The sequence below is a fragment of the Bos javanicus genome, chromosome 4, assembly GCF_032452875.1.
Source record: "Bos javanicus breed banteng chromosome 4, ARS-OSU_banteng_1.0, whole genome shotgun sequence".
Classification (NCBI taxonomy): domain Eukaryota; kingdom Metazoa; phylum Chordata; class Mammalia; order Artiodactyla; family Bovidae; genus Bos; species Bos javanicus.
This window is the reverse complement of record NC_083871.1, coordinates 92,752,809-92,775,291: the sequence shown is the minus strand read 5'-3', so window position 1 is coordinate 92,775,291 and position 22,483 is coordinate 92,752,809. Positions and strand designations below refer to the sequence as shown.

The window sequence follows — 22,483 nt, the reverse complement described above, 5'->3', positions numbered from 1 at the left end:
AGTCTCTGGGTTCCTGAGTCCAGCTCGATGGCCATGCCTCCCTCTGTGGGGTCACACATGAGGCCCAGGAGGTGCTGTGAAATCAACGTAAGACCCGAGTGCTGCTCCCTTCTGAGATCAGATTTGTAGTGACTGGGGAAGGTAGGCAGGGGATGGAGAACTGCTGGCCCAAAATAAGATAATAAAACATATATATATATATAAAGAGGGGGATGTGGCAGGGTCAACGACAATCGCATCACCATACCTGTTTTACTGAGCTAAATGTGATTACCAAGGGAACAGGCAGAAGGTAAGAAAACCCATTCAACTGCAGCCATCATAGCAGCAGTTTGGCCCCCGAAGAGTTCCTGGAATGAAGTCTTCAGTGGACACTGCCCTGAAGGCGAGAGTTACATGCACTGCACGTCTGTGGTCCCATGCTCAGTCACCCAGGCAACCACGTGGTCCTTCTCCTAAGGGTGGGAAGGACCTCTACACTTGAGGACCAATCTATCAGGCTTTTCTGCATTCTTGTGGGGTAGAGGGAAGATGGCAAAGAGAAACGCTCCCCAGGACAACTCCTGAAATAAAAACGAGGATACTATACAGGCAAAAGTTAGTGAACAAACCTATAACAAAATAAAAACCCTTCTTCATTCCTATGCCGTTCAGAGAGGAGTTTTCATATACTGTGAAGGAAACTGCCCAGAATAGGCTGTAACTGGTTCCTTTAGTCAGAATCCCAAGTTATCCTCCGTTTAGGCCATACTTGTCTTTCCTCTGGATCAAGACCTTCCAAACCCGTCAGCCCAACAATACATCCAAGCAGCTAAGAAAACGTGGAGAGGCTCTCTATCAAGAATCCCCAACTTACGGCTATGAAAGATGGGGACACTCCAACTAAGAAAGATCAATATCAACCGTGGATAAGACTAAGGATGCCAGGGGCACCAAAGAGGATGGGGAAAACGCTTTAGCTTTTTCAACAGTCAAATATCAGCAAGCACACAGACAAAGGTAAGGTCATAATAACCATGAGACAGTAGAAGAGCTTTGGGCCACCCACTCCTTTCAGTGGTCAGTATTCTCTTTGACCCCTTTGTGCTTTTGGATATCACCAGCGGGCCAGAAACATGATCAGGAAGAAAAGTGGCTGGGGAAACAAGAGTTAAAAAAGAAAAGGGAAAGCACCTTTAGAAGATGTGAAACAACAGGAAGAGGATACTGGTGAGAAATGAACAGAAACGTGACTAAGAGAGTAAGTGATGAGGACGTTACCAACAAATGTCTCAGGCAGCCCAGTGAGTGGATTTCCTCCCCCATCTAAAGCATAACCAACCAACCAACCTTTGTTCCTGCTCCCTATGTGCAGTCTTCAAGTCATGACCTTGAGTGGACTCACCTGCTTATTCCAACATGAAACAGTTCTGCAGTTCCTTATTCAAAGGGGATATTGCAGAAGGGAAATTCTAAAATATCCACCCCTTTAACTCAATTCCTATAGGGTCAAAAATGTCAATAGCTACTGACAACAGGAGTGTTTGGATTCTGGAAACACTTCTCTGGCATGCGGGGAGTGGGGTATCTTTAATTGATAACAATGCAGCCTCACTGTGCAGTTGCAAAATAGCGGGGAAAGACACCTTGCATACCAACATAAGGACTGCTTCTTCACGAACAAATGCATCTGACCACACATGAAATAGAGGGCAATGTGATACTGATGAGACAATTAAGGAGGTTAAGCACCCCCCGTTAATATATTCACTGACATTTCAAATCAATATGAGAGATGTGAAAGCTTATAAACAGGTATTTGTACCACTTAACATCCCAAAGAAGCCCACACTATTGCTCCCAAGAATCTACAAAGATCCATGAGCAAGATAACCTCTAAGATCCCCATAATCTTTTTCACTGTGTTATGAAATATGATAGTGCATTAAAGCAGGAGGTACCCTGTGGGTTTGATTGTTAAAAAAAAAAAAAGGCAGATCTAAAACCCTAAGCCTGAGTCCAGCACACTTCCCACTGTTCCTTTTTTGTGCCCTGCCTAGCAGAATGAGTGACAGGCATACTCCTGGAAAGAAGATGGATCTGTTGACTATGACTTGAGAGAAATTAGCAGGTAGATGGGCACCATGGCAGCTGAGCAGCCTCACTCCTGCCTGCAAGAGCCAGCCCAACAGGCAGAAACAGAAATACAATTAAATTAAGTCAGAAAACCCGCTACAGAAAATGCAATTACTCAAAGATACAAATAAATGTTCAAAGAAAATTGGCCCCTGACAGGGTTAGTCAAGCTTCTAAATCCAGCTGGAGGCAGGCAGCTCTGGGCTGATTCACCAAGGAGGAGACCGCAGAGCCGAAGGCTCACTGCCTCAGCATCCTGGCTGGGTTAGCCAGCGTTCACCTCGCATCCCAGGACACCCAGGGTGAGGAGCAATTGGCGGGTGGATGGTCAATGAAGCAGGGCTCCAGGAACAGGATGTGGGCAGACACAGAATGGGTCACGGACGTGCAAGGCGGATCGCCAGAGAAAGGGGCAGACGGATCTCCGACATTGCAGGAAAACACCAGACCAAGTGAGCCCCGCTCCCTCCACCCTCCTCATCCAAGAAGCAACTGGAAGATGCCCTACCTCTCGCTGCAGCACCAGCTCCTTGGTGAAAAGCATTGCTTCCTCACTGAATGGCTCCCCTTCCTGCACCAAGCCTGGGAGGTTCCGGGCTCCTCTGGGGCATTCGATACCTGTGTCAGGAGAAAGGAAGAATTTGTGATGAAAAGGGGCCCATGAGGTCTGGTGTCCAGCAAGAATGGTCCCCTGACTCTGGGCGATCTAGTACCTACTAGATGATAATGCAGGACAGGACAGAGAAGTGGAAGGAGGGGAGGTGTTTAGTTCACCTGAGGTGGGAAAAACGACCACTATCAGGGCAGCAACAGTGGAGAAGGGGATCTTGGTCACAGAGTCTGGAAATTATTAAGATCACCAGGGGAGTTCCAAGTAAGATATTCGGGAAACACCCCCCACTCCACCAAGATGTGGGATGAATCCTTGTCTTGGACTCCTCACTCTGTAAGGGCCTATAGTCTCGCTGCTTCAATCATCACTTACACAAATGGCTCTCTCACCTAAATTACACTGATATCCCCAGCCATTCTGCCTCCTGAGAGCTGTTCTGGCTGATGCCTAGACATTTTCTCTTTACTATCTGACTTGCACATCCAATTCACAAGTGTTAACTTGGTGTCATTTTCCTCTTCAAATAAGCTTCCCCCTCTGTCCTCTGGCTATATTTGGGACAATAGTACCATCAGTATTTCATTCAGAATGGGAGACAGAAAAAAAACAGAATCTTGATGAAATATTAGGTGTCTGAAGCCAGACAGACCTGGATTCACATCCTAGCTGTCATTTATTAGATCTGTGACCAAAGCCCAGTGACTGAGCCCACTCAAAGCCTCAGTTGTCCTATTTGTAAAACATACTTCAAGTGCCTGTTGGTGGAATTAGGGGAGATTATTACGGCAAATATTTAGTAACATGCCTGACACATGGAAAGGTTCAATACATTTTAGCTCTTATTACTGTATCATTATTATCACTGACACAATTACCCATGCTCAAAATCTCAGTCATCTTTCATTCTACAAAGTAGTCTGCAAGATTCTTGAAGACAAAATCTCACCCTTCACACGCCTGTGTACTCAAGGACAGCACTGTATACAATATGGGTGCTCACTAACCAAAGCAGACTGCGTTTTCTTTCTCTTTGTTTCAATCATTGATGTTGCAGATATTTATCATCGATGGTGGTCACCTGTGACAGGCCACAAACTATGTCACATTTTGATGTCTGAATTAGATTTCCCCCAAATTCAAACTGCAGCTGCAATTATGAAGCCAAAAACGTGACCTAGGTTAGAGACCTAGGAAAGGAAAATAATCAAAATATGGGGGGGCGGGATGCACTTAGTGCCCATATCTAAACCACTGCTGGCCTCTCCTGCTGCAATAAGGCAGTTCTGCTGGAAGGTGTGACCTCTTATTTATAAACAGCCTCAGGGACAGTGACAGACGATCTGGCTTGAGGAGGTGGCATAGGGCAGACACCTGCTGGGAGCCTTTGGGAGAACAGGGGCCACTGCTGCTGGGACAGAAGGTACACCCCTTACGGATGAAGCCAGGTGGCTGCACGTGTTTCTGGCCACAGCACAGATTGAAGGTCAAGGAGCTCAGAGGAAAGGTAATAGTTTATACCCCAGGTTTTCAGAAGCTCAAGAACAGCGCTTTCTCTCCAAGCCTCCAGGCCTCAGCAAAGGAACACACGACATCAAACAGAACTCTGGACGGGGAGCACAGCACCAGGAGAGAAACCGCAGCAGGGGAGCACCTGGAGCTGGTGCCAGGACCATTCCCCCACTCAGGCGGAGACGGGATGGGGAAGGCCCTGCCCGAGCGCCACCTGGGCAGAAGGTCACCAGGGCTGCCCCTCTCCCTTCCCACGCCTTAGTGCTAGGCTGGGAGGGAGAATTGGAACTGATTTTTTGAAAAAGACATCAATAAACTCGTGGGACCAAAAAGCCTAAGATTCACCTTGAGAGGAGATGAGGGCTCCAGAAAAATGAAAGCTAGCCCATCCATGACTTTCACAATGTTATTAACCAAAAACCCTTTCCATTTTATATGTGTAAACTAAGCAAACAATGTAATTATCAGAGGAAGATAAACCATTCTATTCTGGCCACATAACCACAGGTAAAACACTGTTGCTCAAACAAGAGTACTGCGAAAACAAGTGTTCAGTTTGTTTGTGACTCTCGGATGGGATGTGACTGGGGTGCTGTGGCTGGGGCTGCAGCGTCACTGAGAGGAAGGACACAGAGTTACTCTAGGTGACCAGATGTCCCCACTCTTCCTGTTCTTGCCTGGGTATTCTGAAGTCTTAAGGGAGCAACACACCCCGCCAGCCCTCTCTGAATCCTGGGAGATCACCAAGTGATAAACTAGAGAGGCAGGATGGCCCACTGAGCCTGGGGAGGCAAACAAGTCAAGCTGAAATGGATTCAGATTGGCTTCCTGGAGAGACTCTTGGGCCTGTGGTGAGCGAACCTTAACCACTGCCTGTGGACTCAGAGGCAATGCCAGGAGCTGGGTTCCAGCTCTTCAAGGGGAGAAAGCTGAACTCGGCTGTCTCCCTGGCCTTCAGATGAGAAAAGTGAACACACGGCAGCACATCAATTCCCATCAGGCAGGCGGGCAAGAGAAAGTTGCCGGAGAACAAGAATATCATCGCTGCTTTTATCATTCACTCTCCCCTTTCTCCTGGCTGACTCGTCCCTCTCTCTGACCTGCCTCTTCTGAAGTAACCCCTTCTGAGGCAAAACCTGTCTCAATGTCACACCTCAGGTCTGGGTCAGGATGGCTTAGCTGATGCTAATTACTAGGACAGAGAGAGGTTCTATCCAGTGGGAGCAGGTACCAAACACTGAAACCCAGGTGAACCCAGGTATAAGTTCTAGGAGAATAAAGGTGTGTGTGTGGGGGATCCTTGACTATCTATGAATTGACATGTGGCCCCAAGTCACCAAGTAGCCAGTCTGAACTCTAGACTGTCAGATGCTACAGCTACTGAGAAAAAGCCCAGTTTCTGGAGTCAAGCACTGCTCTCGCCAGTGTTGGACAAGGCAGGAGTGCAGGACTGGGGGACTCCACTTCATGTCAGGCAGGTGAGGGCGAGAACAGCTGGAGTTGACATGTATGGCGGACATGCCCCTGCGGCACTGGGGTCCTCATGAGAGCAGAGGCAGGGGGATCCCTAGATACAAGGGGGGCCCCAGGCTGGATCGCAAAACAGGGAGTGGGTGAGTGAGGTGGAATCTATTACCAAACCAGGGCTCACAGCTGGGGCTAGGAGGCAGGAAGGGCTTTTACAACATTGACTATCTGAGTGTTAGAAACCTGATGAGCCAAGCTACTTCTGAAGATGGACTGAGTGCTGCTGCTGCTGCTAAGTCGCTTCAGTCGTGTCCAACTCTGTGCGACCCCATAGACGGCAGCCCACCAGGCTCCCCCGTCCCTGGGATTCTCCAGGCAAGAACATTGGAGTGGGTTACCATTTCCTTCTCCAATGCATGAAAGTGAAAAGTGAAAGTGAAGTCACTCAGTCGTGTCCGACTCTTAGCGACCCCATGGACTGCAGCCCACCAGGCTCCTCCGTTCATGGGATTTTCCAGGCAAGAGTTCTGGAGTGGGGTGCCATCGCCTTTTCCGACGGACTCAGTAGATGAGTGTTTTTCAACTTTTATCATTTATTATGATTCCCTCCCCCCACTCATGTATGGGGATATACATATATACAACAGTTTCCACAAAAGAGTGGTCAGTTGTGACTACATGTGATACTCTGTCTCCCTTCTCTATTAATGAAAACAGCATACAGTTACGACACTGAATTAACTGAAACCTCGGGGTGAGGTTTGCAAGGTCAAGGGCTTGGGGAAGACTGAGGTGTGAAGACAGAAGGCTGGGTGGCCTGACGGCCCTCTTTGAGAGGTCAAAGGCCACACCAAATGCTTACGTATCAGCTTTGGGACTTGGCTTTTGTGTCCCAAGGGATCAAGGACAGGACGAGAAATATGCAGCCCACTAACAAGAGAGTAAGTCAAACAAGGTAACGTCATAAGGTAGGAGAGACAAGACGTAGCTGCTGAAGGCAGGGGAAGGACACGGGCAGCCAGCGAGGGGAGTCCTGCTATGCCCTCCCCTCCTGAGAGCCTGGCCAGTAGGGAAGCCCGATTGCACTGTACCTCTGACTCAAATGCCCCTCGGTGCTGGGCTGGCGTCCCCTGCGTGCTGCTTTGTTACTGATGCACCAGACTTAGAGAAGGTTAAAGAAAACATATCACAGGAATGAAGGCGACCCGGAGGCTGCAGTGGCCAAGCTGGGCCAGCCCACATGCCGCAAAGGTGAGCGCCCCAGATGGTGAGAAGGAAGCGTGTGTCATCAGGTTCCGGAAGCCCTCGGTAGGCAGGCCAGGCAGAGCTGCAATTCTGGTTGGGGCTCAATCGCCACTATCTGCTGTCTTTCCCACTAAGGCCCCAGGGCCGGCCTGCCTGCTCACGAGGACAGTTAATTCTGCTGAGCTTCCAATGCCACACGTGCAGGTCAGCCACCAAGCTGACCCCTGACACAGGCAACACTCGAATACTGAAAACACTGTTGTTGTTGTTTTTAAATCTCAAACATTCTTGAACATTTCCTTCCCTATAATGGGGAGGGCAGAATGGAGAAGAAAGAGACCCCCATGGGGCCCTCGCAGCTGACTTCTGCCAAGGGCAGACACAGGAGAGGCAGGCCAGACACATCTGCTTCTGCTCCAGAGGCTCCCTGACCTCTTTAAAGCCCGACAGACAGACCTGCCTAAGGGAAAAGCCATTATCCCTCACACCTTCTCTATGCTTTCTGGGATAGGAAGGCCGACCAAGATTACTTAAAAACAGAAACAGAAGAGAATTTGCTTGATTCGGTACAATTGAGAAAGAGAAAATTCATCACCAGGCATCGGCACATCATTTCTGGTTTCTATTCTGCTGCTGACAAAGTATCACACATCTCCAAGCCTCAAGGTCTCTGGCTATAAAATGAAGGTGCTCCAAAATTCTCTCCTGGCCAGGAAATCCTACCATCTGCATTATGCCCTTCTGAGATCTCCCATGTCAGGTTCAACTCTGGGAGTACAGGGTGCCTCCTTTCAAATGTCAAATTCTGGATATACACAAGCATTCTATTAAAAAGAAATTATACATTTAGAGACATTGACTAACTAGGTCAATTAACACAAACACTTTGGTCAGTCAGCTCTGGAGCAAGAAGTACAAATTGTTGTAAATGATACGATAATGGCTACGTAAGATTCTGTTGATGGCCATATGAGGGAGTTGTGTATTGCTTGAATATTTTACATTATATGTTGAGTTTTATGATAATTAAGCCTCAAAGCATGGTGCCTTTTTTCTTTATTGAAGTGAGGGAAGTATCACAAATTCGCCTCGGCTAGAAGTGACACCTTTCCAATGGCTTAGTCCAGCAAACAAGAGGCCAGGCATTTGCGGCTGGAAACAGAACTCTAGTGGAAACAGTAACCAATAGGAGGGATTAGTTGGTGGTGTTTATTACTCGTCTACTATGTGTTTGTTACTGCATTGGACATCACGGAGGGAAGGATGGAGCCTTCTGCCAACTTTGGATACTTGCGGAGATCCCCTGGCAGACCTTCTCTGCCCCTATTTCACAAATACGCATCACTGCCTACTCTGGGTTAGGCACTGGGTTGGGAGATGAAAACTCAATAATGAAAAAGACAGACTTTGTCCTAATGAAGCCTAATTAGCAGCATGACAATATCATCTTCCCCACCATTGTATGAAGTATGCTGTCGGTGATGGAATTTATCATCGGTCTGTAGGGTGCTGGATGTTATGCAGTAACATGCCATATCTGGATTATGGCGGGCAGGTGCATCCGTGTCTAGGAGACTATTGGGAGGATGCACTGGACAAGTCAATCACGAGCTCACCACTGACCCGTCCCTTGCTAAGGAGGCAGCCTCAGGCAGCTGCTTTCCCACACGTGGCCCTGGATTCTGTCCTCTCCCTGGTCACAAATTGGGGATGGATGTCAGAGCAGGAGGTGAGAAATGAGGGAGAGAGGGCAGAGTTGCTCCTGTACTTGAGTCAAGCATAGTCAATTTATAGCAGATGCAGAGGGGAAGCAAGCTCTGCCTAAAGAGAAGTGAAAGATAACAGGTGAGAAAGATTCTTTCTGGAAACTGGGCAGCACCCAGAACATGAGGCCATTAGGAGGAGGAAGGAGGGGAGGGCATTGCTTCAACACTGGAGCACAAGCACTGGAGCAGGAGGTGCGAACCGCCTCTGACCAAAGACCGCCCCTCCGGGATTCCAGAATCTGGAAGGTCTGATCTTAGCTTGGCTCCTGTTTGAGAGTTTAATGGACGTTCCCATAAATCTGCTCTCCTCTCACTGCTACCACAAGTAAGCGAACGTAAGAACCTGGAATTTCCAACCCAAATAAAACCAAGATGCAATTGCTTCCTGGGGTTGGTACTGTGTCTTGCTGTTGTTGTTCAGTCGCTAAGTCATGTCTAACTCATTGCGACCCCATGACCTGCAGCACGCCAGGCTTCCCTGTCCTTCACCATCTCCCTGAGTTTGCGCAAACCCATGTCCATTGAGTCAGTGATGCCATCCAACCATCTCGTCCTCTGTTGCTCTCCTCTTCTCTTGCCCCCAATCTCTCCCAGCACCAGGGTCTTTTCCAATGAATCAGCTCTCTGCATCAGGTGGCCAAAGTACTGGAGTTTCAGCTTCAGCATCAGTCCTTCCAATGAATATTCAGGACTGATTTTCTATACGTTTGACTGGTTTCATCTCCTGCAGTCCAAGAGACTCTCAAGAGTCTTCTCCAGCACCATAGTTCAAAAGCATCAATTCTTCAGTGCTCAGCTTAAGTAAGCAGGGTGACAACACAGCCTTGATGTACTCTTTCCCAGCCTGTAACCAGTTTGTTGTTCCACGTGCAGTTCTAACTGTTGCTTCTTGACCTGCATACAGGTTTCTCAGGAGGCAGGTAAGGTGGTCTGGTATTCTGATCTCCTTCAGAATTTTCCACAGTTTGCTGTGATCCAAACAGTCAAGGCTTTAGCATAATGAAGCAGAAGTTTTTCTGGAATCCCCTTTCTTTTCCTATGATCCAGCTTTTGTTGGCAATTTGATCCTGGTTCCTCTGCCTTTTCTAAATCCAGCTTTTACATCTGGAAGTTCTTGGTTCACATACTACTGAAGCTTTACTTAAAGGATTTTGAGCGTTACCTTGCTAGCATGTGAAATGAGTACAACTGTAGGGTACTCTGAGCATTCTTTGGCATTGCCTTTCTTTGGGATTGGAATGAAAACTGACCTTTTCCAGTCCTGTAGCCACTGCTGAGTTTTTCAAATTTGCTGATATATTGAGTACAGCACTTTCACAGCATCATCTCTTAGGATCTGAAACAGCTCAGCTGGAATTCCATCACTTTCACTAGCTCTGTTCGTAGTAACGCTTCCTAAGGCCCACTTGACTTCACACTCCAGGACGTCTGGCTCTAGGTGACTGAGGATTGTGTCTTAGTCCAATTTTATTTTTTCAAGTATCTGTCACACTGCCTAGCACAGAGCAGCACTGTAATTCCTCAATCAAGACTGAATAAATATTAGTGAAAAATACTTCTGGAAAGAAGTCCATACACAGAGAAGGAAATGGCTCATGAACAGTCAGGGTCATAGACCTCTTGCAAATACCAGCAAGGGGCTGACAGGATCCCGAACTACACACATCCCATTTTCCCACGGTGACATTTAAAGGACAAGAAGAAAACACAGCTATACCCATCTGCCTCCCTGGTCTTTGAATTGGCACACTTGGGGAAAAGAAATTTAAGTGGACAGGGCATATGGGCAGCACCGACCAGCACTGCTGATGCTGGGAAAGACTGAAGGCAGGAGGAGAAGGAGATGACGGCGGATGAGACGGCTGGATAGCATCACCAACTCGATGGACGTGAGTTTGAGCAACCTCTGGGAGTTGGTGATGGACAGGGAAGCCTGGCGTGCTACAGTCCATGGGGTAGCAAAGAGTTGGACACACCTGAGTGACTGAAATGAACTGACCAGCAATGTCAGTGAGACCCGAGGCCGGAGCACCACAATCGTGTTTGGTTTCCAGGGCAACAGAGGAGGAAAACAATGCCCACCCGTGACCCGTGCTCGGTTCCAGGCAGTCATGCGGCCAGATGTTAGGGCAGAAAACTGAAGTGCACTTAGAGAGCAGTGGGAGATGACTCAGGGGCGGGGATGCCTGCCTTGAAAGGAAAAGATAAAAGGTGCTAAATCTGTACAGCTCAGCTAAGTGGTGACTAAGAGGGTGACACGCCAGCAATCTGCAAATATTTGAAAGGTGTAAACACAAAAAGGAGGGAAAATGCTCAGCCTGAAAACAGGGGGTGTAATTATTAGGGGAAAGAAAATCTGGATGAAATATCGGAAAAACTTAGTGTGGGGATGACTACGGGGTTATAAATAAGTTTCCTGAAAGGAAAAGGCAATTATTCGATCCTAAAGCTGAAAGGTGGCCATGAAGCCCATCCCTCTGCTTCTGGGAAAGCAGCCTGGACCAGGGGACTTTTATTTTCTACATTTACGGAGAGACTTCTTAAGTAAATCTAAGTCAAAATACTTCTGCTTTAAGTACTGCTTGCTGAAATTTTAACCAATTTTGTTGGTCAAACCACAGAAGAGACAAAATGACTGTTCTGATGGGGCTTTCAGAATAAAAACAGGCTTTACCTGCTAGCATGTGACACGTGCCTGGCCAGCAGATACAGTGGAGCTAAGCAGAACCGGGGCGCAGACAGCTGGGTAGAGCAGAGGACTGGACCATCTGACGTCCTGGAGCATCTTCATCCCTAGTCTCTAAGACCCGGGTGAGCACTCAGAGAAGTGCTGCAAGCTTCCCAGAGAGGAGACCACGGACACTCTCCCTTCTTGCTATATAAACGCAGTCCCCTGGAGTGAACGTCAAGGAGAAGGCACAGACAGAAAGCCAAAATAAGCTGCCTGGCACACTGACTGCACTCTGGTACCTCTGCCTGAGTCCTTGCTGCTGCAGTTGGCCAATTCATAACTCCCTGCCTCGTGGCAGACAGTAAAGAACCTGCCTGCCAATGCAGGAGGCCTGTGCTCGATCCCCTGGGCGGGGAAGATCTGGAGAAGGGGATGGTAGCCACTCAAGTATTCTGGCCTGGAGAATCCTATGGACAGAGGAGCCTGGTGGGCTACAGTCCCTGGGGTCGCAAAGAGTCAGACATGACTGAGCGACTATCAATCAATTAGTTCCATTTCTCTGCTTTCCCCTGCCATCCTTACCCCCAAGAACAATAACAACAACAAAAAAACCAGACCACGTCACCCAGAGAGTAAGATGGTGAACTTCGTATTTAGAGAGTAAGACACAGCAGTCTAAGAAAAGTAACACTTTCTTATTTTTCTACTCTCTCCCTAAGCATCAAAACCAGAATCTAGACCTCTTAAGCTTTCAGCACAAAACACAGAGACGGACAGGCCAGCCATCTGATGGTAAGGAAAGTAGTTATCATCTAAATCCTTATGCCAAGCCAAACCCTCACGTGGCAGGACTGGAGAAACGAAGACACGTCTCAGGGTTTTCCTGGTGGTCCAGGGGTTAAGACTCTGCCTGCCAAGGCAGGAGATGATCTGTGGTTGGGGAATCAAGATTCCACAGGCCTCGTGGTGTGGCCAAATAAATTAATAAATAGAACTGTTTAAAAAAGGAGAAGAAGAATCTCATGTACCAAATAGCTTGCTTGCAGTCCTCTCTCATAAGATTTAAAGCAGAAATTGTTTGCAGGCCCCAAGCTGCAAATGTCGTCAGTGAGTCAGTTAACAATTGAGAACAGCAAACCGTCCCACTTAGGGCCAGCTGGTCCAATGTTTTCACATTCCCAAAATGGCCCAAGGAGCAAGGCAAACCATAGACCATTGGTTCCTAAGAGTTCTATAGCATATAAGGCCTCAATGTGTACTGAAAGGGTCAAAAACGAAGGAGGATTTTGCATTGTCTCAGATTCTTTATTCTCTTTCTTGTTCGCTAAACCGCTATTTTGTTACCTCGGGGGAGGTGGCATCTTCTGGGCCAATTTTGGAACATGTCACTGGTAAGACTCTTTCAGTGATGAGAAGAAAGGGATAAGAGAAGAATGAAGGAATCCTAATTAAAGGGATCACACTCCTCAGGTAATTGAAGTCAGGGGAGTCAGAACTGGGCAAGAGCTGAGACTGAAGCTGTTTTTAGTTCATAGTTCCAACTGTTTGAGGGAGACTTTTAGTAGGCTGCTTGATTTGGTCATCTTTGAAAGGACCAGAAAGCGAAGTTAACTGGCAAACAGGAGCAATGAGATCCAGTCTCCACAATGTGATGAGAGCTTTGGCTCCCTGTGAAGAAAGGGAGGGGTGGGGAGAGGCCAGCCACAGGGAAGAACAAGTTTCTCTGGCACAAGAGTCACACAATGTGAGCACTGGGAGAGGGTGACGTTTGGAGTCTCACCTCTGGGTTGTCAGCCCATCACTGGCAGATCCCATTCTGCAGTTACCTGAGGGAACGGACATGCCACTCCTCTCTGGAGCCCCAGAAAGTAGATACTCAATAACTGTCTGCCAAACAAATACCAGAGAGTAAAAATAGATGCAGCAAACCTGCAATAACAAGTTCTTCTTCCGAGTTCCTGCAAACATACTATACTAGCTAATGCTTGGTGAATTTACCACAAAATCTTGTCACTCTCACTTCTGGGACTTTAAGGACAGAGAGTGTTAGATGCTAAATCACTGACCGCTGTCTGAGAAGGAGACAAGGAAGGGATGGCTTAGAGGCCTCATGCTGGATGGCTGGGCCAGGCAGGGCGCAAAACTGGCTTCACCAACTTGATTTATCATTGGCTTTAGACACCGAAGAATCATTCCCCAAAAGGAGAGGAGCTTTTTCAGATGGAGCTGGAGTGGCAGATAATAATGGGGCCAGCATCAGAATAACCTTTTATGATTTGTCCCACCACAGAGCAAGAGATGGAAAACGATGATTTTTTTTTTAAAGGGAGAAAAAATTCTCACTGACAAACGAGGCCCTTCCTGTCCCGTGACATGCCAAGTGCAGGGCCGTAAACAAGCCAGCCAGGCTTTCTCTAGGGGTGTGTTTGTGAAGGGGAGGGTGGAGATGGCAGGCTGTCTGCTTCCCGACACACATGTTCATTTGGGGGTTTGCTGCAAGCAGCAGCTGCAATAATATCACCACCAACCAGGAGCAGAATGAAACCACCATGCCCTCTAAAAATGCTTTCCATTGGGTTTCTCCTAATTATCCCTATCAACACAGCCACCTCACAACCTCATTACATAGAAAACAAAGCATCTGAGGTCAAGAGCTAGGTCCACAATGGTCTTTCCAGAGACCAGAGAGCCACGTGACTCCAGCGCTTACGTAACACCGTGGCACCATGGAGACCGAACCTAACAAGCCCAGACCCGTGTCTGAGTGGTGAGGGGGAGTCGGTTTCTATGAGAACCTTAACGTTAGCTTTTTCTGACTTATTTTAAACATGCAACTTTATCTCTGAAACAAAACTTAGACTTCTAAAACATAAATGTCATTTTCGGTACCCCAAAATCCTCGTGTTGGGTCTTTCAAATTCCCTATTCGTGGATAAAGAGACCAACCTGAATCTCCTGTTCAGGCTGGTAGAGAAGAGCTCCAGGGAAGGGGGAAAAGCCACGGGAAACAAGCACGTGCATCCTGCAATACCAGCTTCCAGGAGGTATCCTGCCACACACCTGGCAGCCAAATGTAAAAGCTGCTTACTCGCATAAATTTAGAGTGACTTTTTCTAAACCAAGCTGTGTTGTTATTTAACAAAATGCTTCTGAGATGTGTGGAGTACACTTTCAAACCACTGCCTTTCTTGAGCTTTCCACTCACAGAAAATTTCTCTGAGCTTCTCCTCCTGAGGCAAGTGAAAGCCCAATGTCTAGAGATTAGTATGCTCAGCTAGAGGAACTGGAGAAGAGAAAAACCAGCGACTGGCAGGAATACCAAGACCCCTGGAGCCAGGAGAATGAATAAGACTGTGAGCTGAGATGTTGTGAGGAAGAGACCTCCACCTCACCCTCTTTATACGTAAAGGAAGAAATGAAAACAAGCCAAAAAAGGAGAGGAATTCTGAGAAACCAAGGTTCTTAAAGAGCACAGGCTGACCTTGGATGCAGAAATACATCCTATCCTGATAAGTAGCTTGAATTCTGGGCTGTGGATGAAGACCGGCATTCACCTTTTTTTTTTTGCTTTGGTTTAGTTTCACAAAAAAGGGGTCAGCAGGCAGCTTCCTGAGGACTAAGTCCAACCCACCGCCTGTTTTTGTACAACCATGAGTTAAGAATGGCGTCTGCATTTCTGAATGGATGCAGAAAAAATATTCTGTGACATGTGAAACACATGCAATTCAAATTTCAGTGTCTCATTCCTATCTGGCCCTTCAGAGAAGAGGTGGGTTGACTCTTGCCTGTTGTAAAACTGGGTGAAAAAAAAAAAATCCAGGCAAGGCAGAGTTTCACTTCTCAGAACCAGAGGATCAGTACAGGCGACAGCATGAGGATATCCTAAACAAAGACACTAAAAAAAGTCCACGGTCACGTAGCTGAAGAGGTAAGAAGCCAGCACACGTGGATCAAGGGAAGCCGGTGCAGCCAACAGCAAGCACGGGCGTGTGCCTGCTCACTGGCTCTCCAGCACTCCGTTCTAGGAACGTCGTCACTCCGGTACCCACCATCTTCCCCTGTGTTCCCACTCTACTCCCGCAGACCCTATTCAAAACTGTGAACTTTCCAGGGTTGCCCTTTTCTGTTTACAACTGCTTCCTTCCAGTCCATGACAGAAAACTCTCACCATCACACTTCTCGCTGGTACTCAGACTTCATCTTTCTACTCTTCTCGGAAAAGCACCTTGATCTCTGCATGCACTCGGCACTATGCCCCAACGCTGTAGTGAAGGTCTTTCCCTTTCCTCCTTTCTCCTGGGTCCTCTCTCTGGGCTGCTCGTCTTGTCTCCTGCTGTTGCCCTGAGTTATGTCTTGGGCCCCTTCCTTTCCACTCTCTGCAGCCTCCCTTGGAAAGCCCACCCATTTTCACGTTCTCCATCACTGTGATCACCTGGAACCCACGCAGGTAAGCCTGAACTGTCCTCTAAGTTCTCAAGGAGCGTCTGACAATCCTCAAGGGTCTGGTCGACATCTCCCGGTGACTGTTCTGTCAATCCCTCAAACCTCATCTTCCTGCTAACTCTCTCCCGCTCCTTCCATTGTCCCCTAGTCCGCCTGCAGCACTAGCAACCCGTTAAGTCTAAAGTTCTCACCTATATTTGATTTGTCCCTACTTTATCCACATAACCTACTGATTGCTACATCTTATCGATCCCATTAATTCCACCTCCACAGTTGTTTATGTAAACCATGGGATCTTCTGAATTCTCAACCTGACTCCGCTTGTTCAGGCTGCTGTCACTTCTGGCCCAGTCTTCTGATCTACCTGCCTGTCCTTCATTTCCCCCATCCTGATCCTTCCTTCCTTCCTGATTTCCCTAAAACTCTTCAGTGGCTTCCAAGGGTTTACCATATAAAATCAGAAATCCACAACCTGACACTCTAGGCCTTCTGAAATCTGGTCTAATTCCTTGGGACCATATGAAACATCCATTACCCACTTGATAGCCCCTCAAATGCATGAAGACAGTAAAACATTTATTTTCTCTCATCCTCATGTTCTCTCCAGTCTAAACATCCCCAGGTGTTCACAAGATGTGGGTTTTTGACTTCCTACTGCTTTTTTTCTACTGCTTTTATTCCTTGAAAGTAAAAGTGTAGTCACTCAGTCGTGTTCAGCTCTTTTCGACCCCATGGGCTGTCGCCCACCAAGCTCCTCTGTCCATGCGATTCTCCAGGCAAGAATACTGGAATGGGTTGCTGTTCCCTTCTCCAGGGGATCTTCCCAACCCAGGGATCAAACCCAGGTCTTCTGCATTGCAGGCAGATTCTTTACCATCTAAGCCACCAGGGAACCTACTGTCTGAGCCACCAGGGAACTTACATCTTCCAATAGGAAATACCTTTAGAGCTGACTTCATTGAGAGGTCTGATGGGCTAGTGGGGCTCATTCACTGGGAGCAGCCCTTCTTGCACGCTGCAGAGAGGCACCTCTGGAGCTGAACTTGCCAAGTTGGGCTGATGGGGGAGGGGTGTGCAAACACTGTGGATCAGCACTACTGGCCCCCACCCATGACCAGGCAGAGTTAAGACATTTCCTCCAGGCAGGAGGCTGCAGCAAGAGAAAGCTCCATCAGTGCAGAAGGAGCCTCTGGGATGTGGGAGCTCTTAAAGGGCTGTGAGGAGCGGTGGCGCCCATCCTGAGGAAGGCAGCAGCCTCTATGGCCTCCATTCCAGCCCACCTCCATTCTGCTTTGCAGCAGTCGCCCCAGGCACAGTGGACTGTCACAACACTGGTGGTGTTGTGACAAGCCATCTATTCATTTCCTCTCTCATTCACGGGGCTCTTGGGGATAGAAAGGAACAGCAAATCCAAACCACTGCCTCGAATCCACTCTGCAGAATTCAGGGAAAGATAGTTTTATTGAAGTGATTATCTGCTCTGTTCGGGAGACCGGAGGGAGAGAAAAGGATTTCGGCATCCAGTGCCTGCCATGGATGCATTCCTGCAGAAACGATGACTGCAGCTATCACTGTGGCCAGTGGGACACTGACAGCACGGCTGGCACTTAATTGAGGCTTTTAGCTCCTGTCACAGTGTGGCAACGGGGCAGCAGAGCGCCCGGATCTGAGCTGTGACGCAGGACACAAAGCTCGGCTGAAAAGCAGGGGAGGAGGGAGCACAGGGAGGGAGAGAATCAGGGACCTGACAGACAGGCTGCCTGAGTTTTTGCAGCGAGTGGGAGATATTAACCTGTCTCACCAGGCTGGGCCTGTCTTCAAGGCAGAGGAAAGCTGCTCCAGTGGGCTTATTACTCACAGCTGCGGGACAGCTTGTGCCACAAGCCCCGGACGAGAAGCCTGCTCTGAGTTGTGCACATTTCTAACAAGGCTGCGAGTCACTGGCGAGCAAGTGGCAGTGGCGTCTTTAGGGTGGGTGGGACGATCAACTTCCCCAACACAGCTCGCGATCAAGACGTTGCCAATGATGATTCTGGGTGCTGTGACAACCAAGGGGGGAGTGTGCACGCGCATGCACACACTTGCATGTGTTCACACATCCAAGGAAAGCGGTGCAAAGAGGGGAGGAAAGGGGTGGGGGGAGGCAGACCAAAGAGCGGAGGAAGGAGGTACTGAGGAGGCAGCAGGGGCCGTAATGACCCGGATGAGACACTGCTGAGTGCGGGGAGAGTGACACCAGGGCTGTGTCCACCTGCGGATTGGCACAGACACCCGGCAAGAATGCCTGAAGGGCAGAGGGCAGAGACAGGAATGGGTGGATTCCTCAGCAGAGCAAACGCCACAATCAAGTTTCGTTTCAGGGAGAAAGGAAATATGAGCCGCCCTTCTGCTGTCCCTGCCCTGGACATGTCTTCCCAAGCCCTAGACTGCCTATAGGGCTCTTCTATCATCCTGAAAACTCACAGTGCTGGCTTGTTTATGCTGTTTCTGTTCTCAGTTCACGCTTCACCATATCTGAGCCTCACTCCCTGTAAGGCCAGCCTTGTCCGGGATCATAACCAGAAAGAAATGCCATCGGTGCAAGACTTTCAGACCATGGACAGCGGCTCCTCTGAGGTTAGAGGAAGTACCTGCTCTCACACACACACAAGTGTGAGCACTGTTTCTTCCCTCAAGGTGTGCCCTCTTCCATATCTGCCTAGCAGGAGCAGTGCTGGGGAATCAGAAGCTTGTTACAAGGCACCTATGTTTACAATAAATGCCAGAGGGCACATTCTTGTAAGGAATTGGGGGGGCTCTGAAATGCTGTATACCATGTGGTCGCCTGTTTTATGTGACTATTTTTCTGTTTCCATAGTTTGTGTCATTAAATAATCCTTTGTTCTCTTAAAATATATAACAGGGACTTCTCTGATGGTACAGTGGTTAAGGCCCTGCCTTCCAATGCAGGGGGTATGGGTTCGATTCCTGGTCAGGGAGCTAAGACACCACATGCCTACTGGCCAGAAAAAAACAAAACATAGAAAAAAGAAAGAAAAAAACTTAAAAGAAATTAAAAAAGTGCAACAAAACAAAATGACAGTCTTGGATTGGGTTCTTCCTTTCTGGACCCTTGCTCCATACTCTAGCAAGTCCTCCAGCCCAGATGGACTCTTTGGGGTCAGAAGGCAATCAGGTGCCCTGGCACAAGGAACTCTCTGGCTATACACCTGCAGACCCAGGGACAAAAAAGGAGAAAGCCTTCCTAGGGCAGCGATTGAGGGAGACACTGACTCCTGAATGGCAGAGGACAGCTGTTGGTAAGAGGGTGGGGGCGTGAGGAGGCCAATTTCCTAGCATAACAGCCGAGAGAAAAACAAAAACAAGAGAAGTGTTTCATATGGAGGCTGTCTCCCCTCATGTCACTAAACTGGAAAATTCTATCTTCTGTATTTCACCCACCCTTAGCCAGCTGTTCCTGCTTGAGTCAGGAGAAAGGAAAATGGGTGGGGAACAAGGGATTTCTCCTGGCCAGCCTGGAACCACAAGGAGCTCAATCACTAAATGATGACTCTGGGGACCACAAAAAGGGCGTTCCTTCCTCTATCTATCATAAAGCCAATTGGTATCCTATAGGGTGAATGCGAACATAACCCAACTGCTGCTGTTCAGTGACCCAGGCCAACCCCATGGAAAGAAGCCTGCACGGCCACTTGCAGCCCTTAGGGCAGACAGGATCAAAGAATACATATGGTGGGAGTCTGGAGGCACCGAGTTCAGCCTAAACCACTGAAGTCGCCTTGTGTGGACCAGAAGAGCTGGCACTACTAATCTGCTAGGACCCTAAAGGTTCTTATTTCCCTGTTACTCATGTTCTGAGATTCTAATGGATTAATCCTTGTAGATGGGTGATATGGTTTAAAATACTGTCGGCCTGGGCTGCTGTTCCCTCCCGTGGGGTCTCAAAATAACTCTGCACAAATCATTTTTGCTAACCACTCACTCGGGCAGCTCTTCCCTGCCAGAACACACACGTCTTATGTAACACCAGGAGCTGCCCAGGCTGCTGAGAGGAGGGCGTTCCCAGAGCGCAGCTGCCCGCAGCCCCTCAGGCTCAGCACAGCCCTGGCTTGGAAGCCAGCTCTGTCCCCAGGCCCAGGCTCCCTCAGCGAGAGAAGACCCCCAGGGGATTCAGGGGCTCCTCAGGAAGGTCATCCCATTCCAGCCTGCCTTAGAAATCGTGCAACTGGGATGTTCTATGAGCACTTCCAGGGCAAAGGTTGACTCTTAGATTTTTGGAAAGTGATGAGTAGGGGAAGGAACCCAGCGCCTCTCCTCTGAGGATTCACACAGCTCAGGGTGGACGACAGAGACAGAACACAAAGCCACAGGAAGAGTGGAAGGGGAGAGGGGCCACAGGACGCCTCATGAAGCCTCCTCCCACTCCTCAGGCCTTTGAGACGCCTGCTGCTCCTGGCTGGGCTTCCCTCTTAACCCTTCCTCTTGATGCCCATCTTGTTTCCCTCAGTCTCTGAGGTCAGAACCTCCTCTCTCGACTGCTCCTTCAACCTGCTCCTTTGCAGCTGCTTTCTCCTTGACACCCCAATCCTGGGCAATCACATTCATGCCCTGTGCTTCAGATTCCATTCTAAGTGGAGGCCTCTCAGTTTTCATCTTTACTTCTGACCTTTCTATCGAATTCATCTGGACCTGCAAAAATCCACAGGCGTCTAACATTCAAGGTTTCAAAGCTGACCTAACAACCTTCTCCTTGCAAACATCCTATTATTTACAAGCCAGAAAAGTGACCTCTCTCTCTCTGCCATCCTCTATTATCAAATGACCGGCAAAATTCTACATCAGAACCTTCCTGGCCAGATCTGCTCTTTCCTTTTCATCCCTACCTCGTAGCCTAAGTCCAGGCATCCCCCAACCACACTTCCTGACTTCAGTGTGGATTTCCCCAATCTAGTCTTTGTACTGTGGTAAAAGTAATCTCTTTTTAAGAGATTATGTGGACTTTCACTAGATCTAATAACATGGATGAAACTCAGACAAAACCTGGATAAAATAAAGTTGGGTAAAATAAGACTATAACTCCAAGTATGATGGCCAAGAGAGGCAAGACTCATCTATGGTGACGGAAGTCAAAATACTGGTTATCTCTGAGGGGATTATAGAGCCTGCTGGGATGCGAGAGATATTCTGCATCTCCATATTGGGGTAGTGGTGACCTGGAGTTATACATGTACTGTTATAAACATATAATTAATAAAGCTGTATACTTAAGATTTGTGTGCTTTATTATGTAATAATCTTTCCTAGAGCTTAAAAAAAAAAAAAAAGATGATGCATTATCCATCATTCATTGCTTCCTATTACCTATCTTAGGAATGACTAACCTGGGGAGGATGGGGCTGGGACAGGGTGTGTGTCAAGAATGTGTCTGTGCTCAGTGGTGTCTGACTCTGCAGCCCCATGGACTTTAGCCCACCAGGTTCCTCTGTCCGGGGGATTTTCCAGGCAAGAATACTGGAGTGGGTTGCTATTTCCTCCTCCAGGGGATCTTCCCCACCTAGGGATCAAACCTGCGTCTCTGTCATTTCCTGTATTGGCAGGAGGAATCTTCACCACCTGGGAAGCCCTAAGATAGGCTTGGGCTGGTGTTTGCCAATCTAATGAAGTAGTATGAAAATCTCTGTGTGGTCATGTATTTTCAGAAGACTCTTAGCCTTCTTCAGATTTATCATTCATAGAGAATGCCTACGACTTTTCTTTGAGATACAACCTAAGCAGCACAGACACAGGGCCCTTCAAAGATGGGGAGTATGACTTTCCAAACTCACCTTTAACCACTGTCCCTCTTACAAGAGACATGCTAGCCATATTGAACTATTTGCATTTTGAGTAACAATGCTTTTTTAAGTTTCCCCTCTTTCCTTGTCTGGTTATACCCCTTTCCTCATCGTCTGTATCTGGCATTTTTTTGGAGAGAAGGCCTACAGCTCTCTAAGATGTACAAAAAGTTTGCTGAGTACTCTAAATAGCAAAGAAACTGAACTACAAGGTAGGGTAAACTAAACAACTCAGAGGTGAAACAGTTCAGAATTGAAGTCCAGCGAAATAATTTGGTTACAAAGGGTGGCCTGAAGCTGGGCAGAAGCGCAGTGAAAAGATTGTTGAAGGAATGAATGAATCACAGTACTGAGATCCAGTGCTTTTGTAGTAAAGACACTGAAGACTTCTGCTTATTACATATGAGATGAGAGAACAAAGATTCAATGAGGGAAGAATCAGGGGTCAAAGTTAACAAGATAACAGGAAGGGATAACACTTAGTGTCTAAACAGAACATAGTGGGGGGGGCAGCGAGGGGGGTGTGACAAACATGGTTTAATACAAGTTCATGTATAAAGGATCTAAAAACACACACACTGACCACAATTCTATAATACACAAAACCTAACGGAAAACGTGGAGGATGAAACTGCTCTTCTTTCCTAGGTTTCTAGACTAAAACACAAAAGGAAATGCCTGTAAGGACACCTTCATGAATCATCTAAGCATTTACAGAATCTCAGCATTTTACAGTTGGGAAGAACCTTAGAAATCATTGAGCTCAAACTGTTTTCACCTAGGAGGAAACAGGAAATCAGAGAAGTTAAATGACCCACAC

General features: G+C 47.9%; 1 protein-coding gene across 1 annotated transcript in view; it reads right to left on the bottom strand.

Annotated features, from left to right (window-relative positions):
- Window positions 1-22,483, bottom strand: part of SND1 (staphylococcal nuclease and tudor domain containing 1) — a 421,336-nt gene that overhangs the window by 97,030 nt on the left and 301,823 nt on the right. The window contains exon 16 of the mRNA XM_061414616.1: window positions 2,624-2,733. Within this exon, the coding sequence (XP_061270600.1) occupies window positions 2,624-2,733 (110 nt within the window). The remainder of the gene's footprint in view (window positions 1-2,623; window positions 2,734-22,483) is intronic.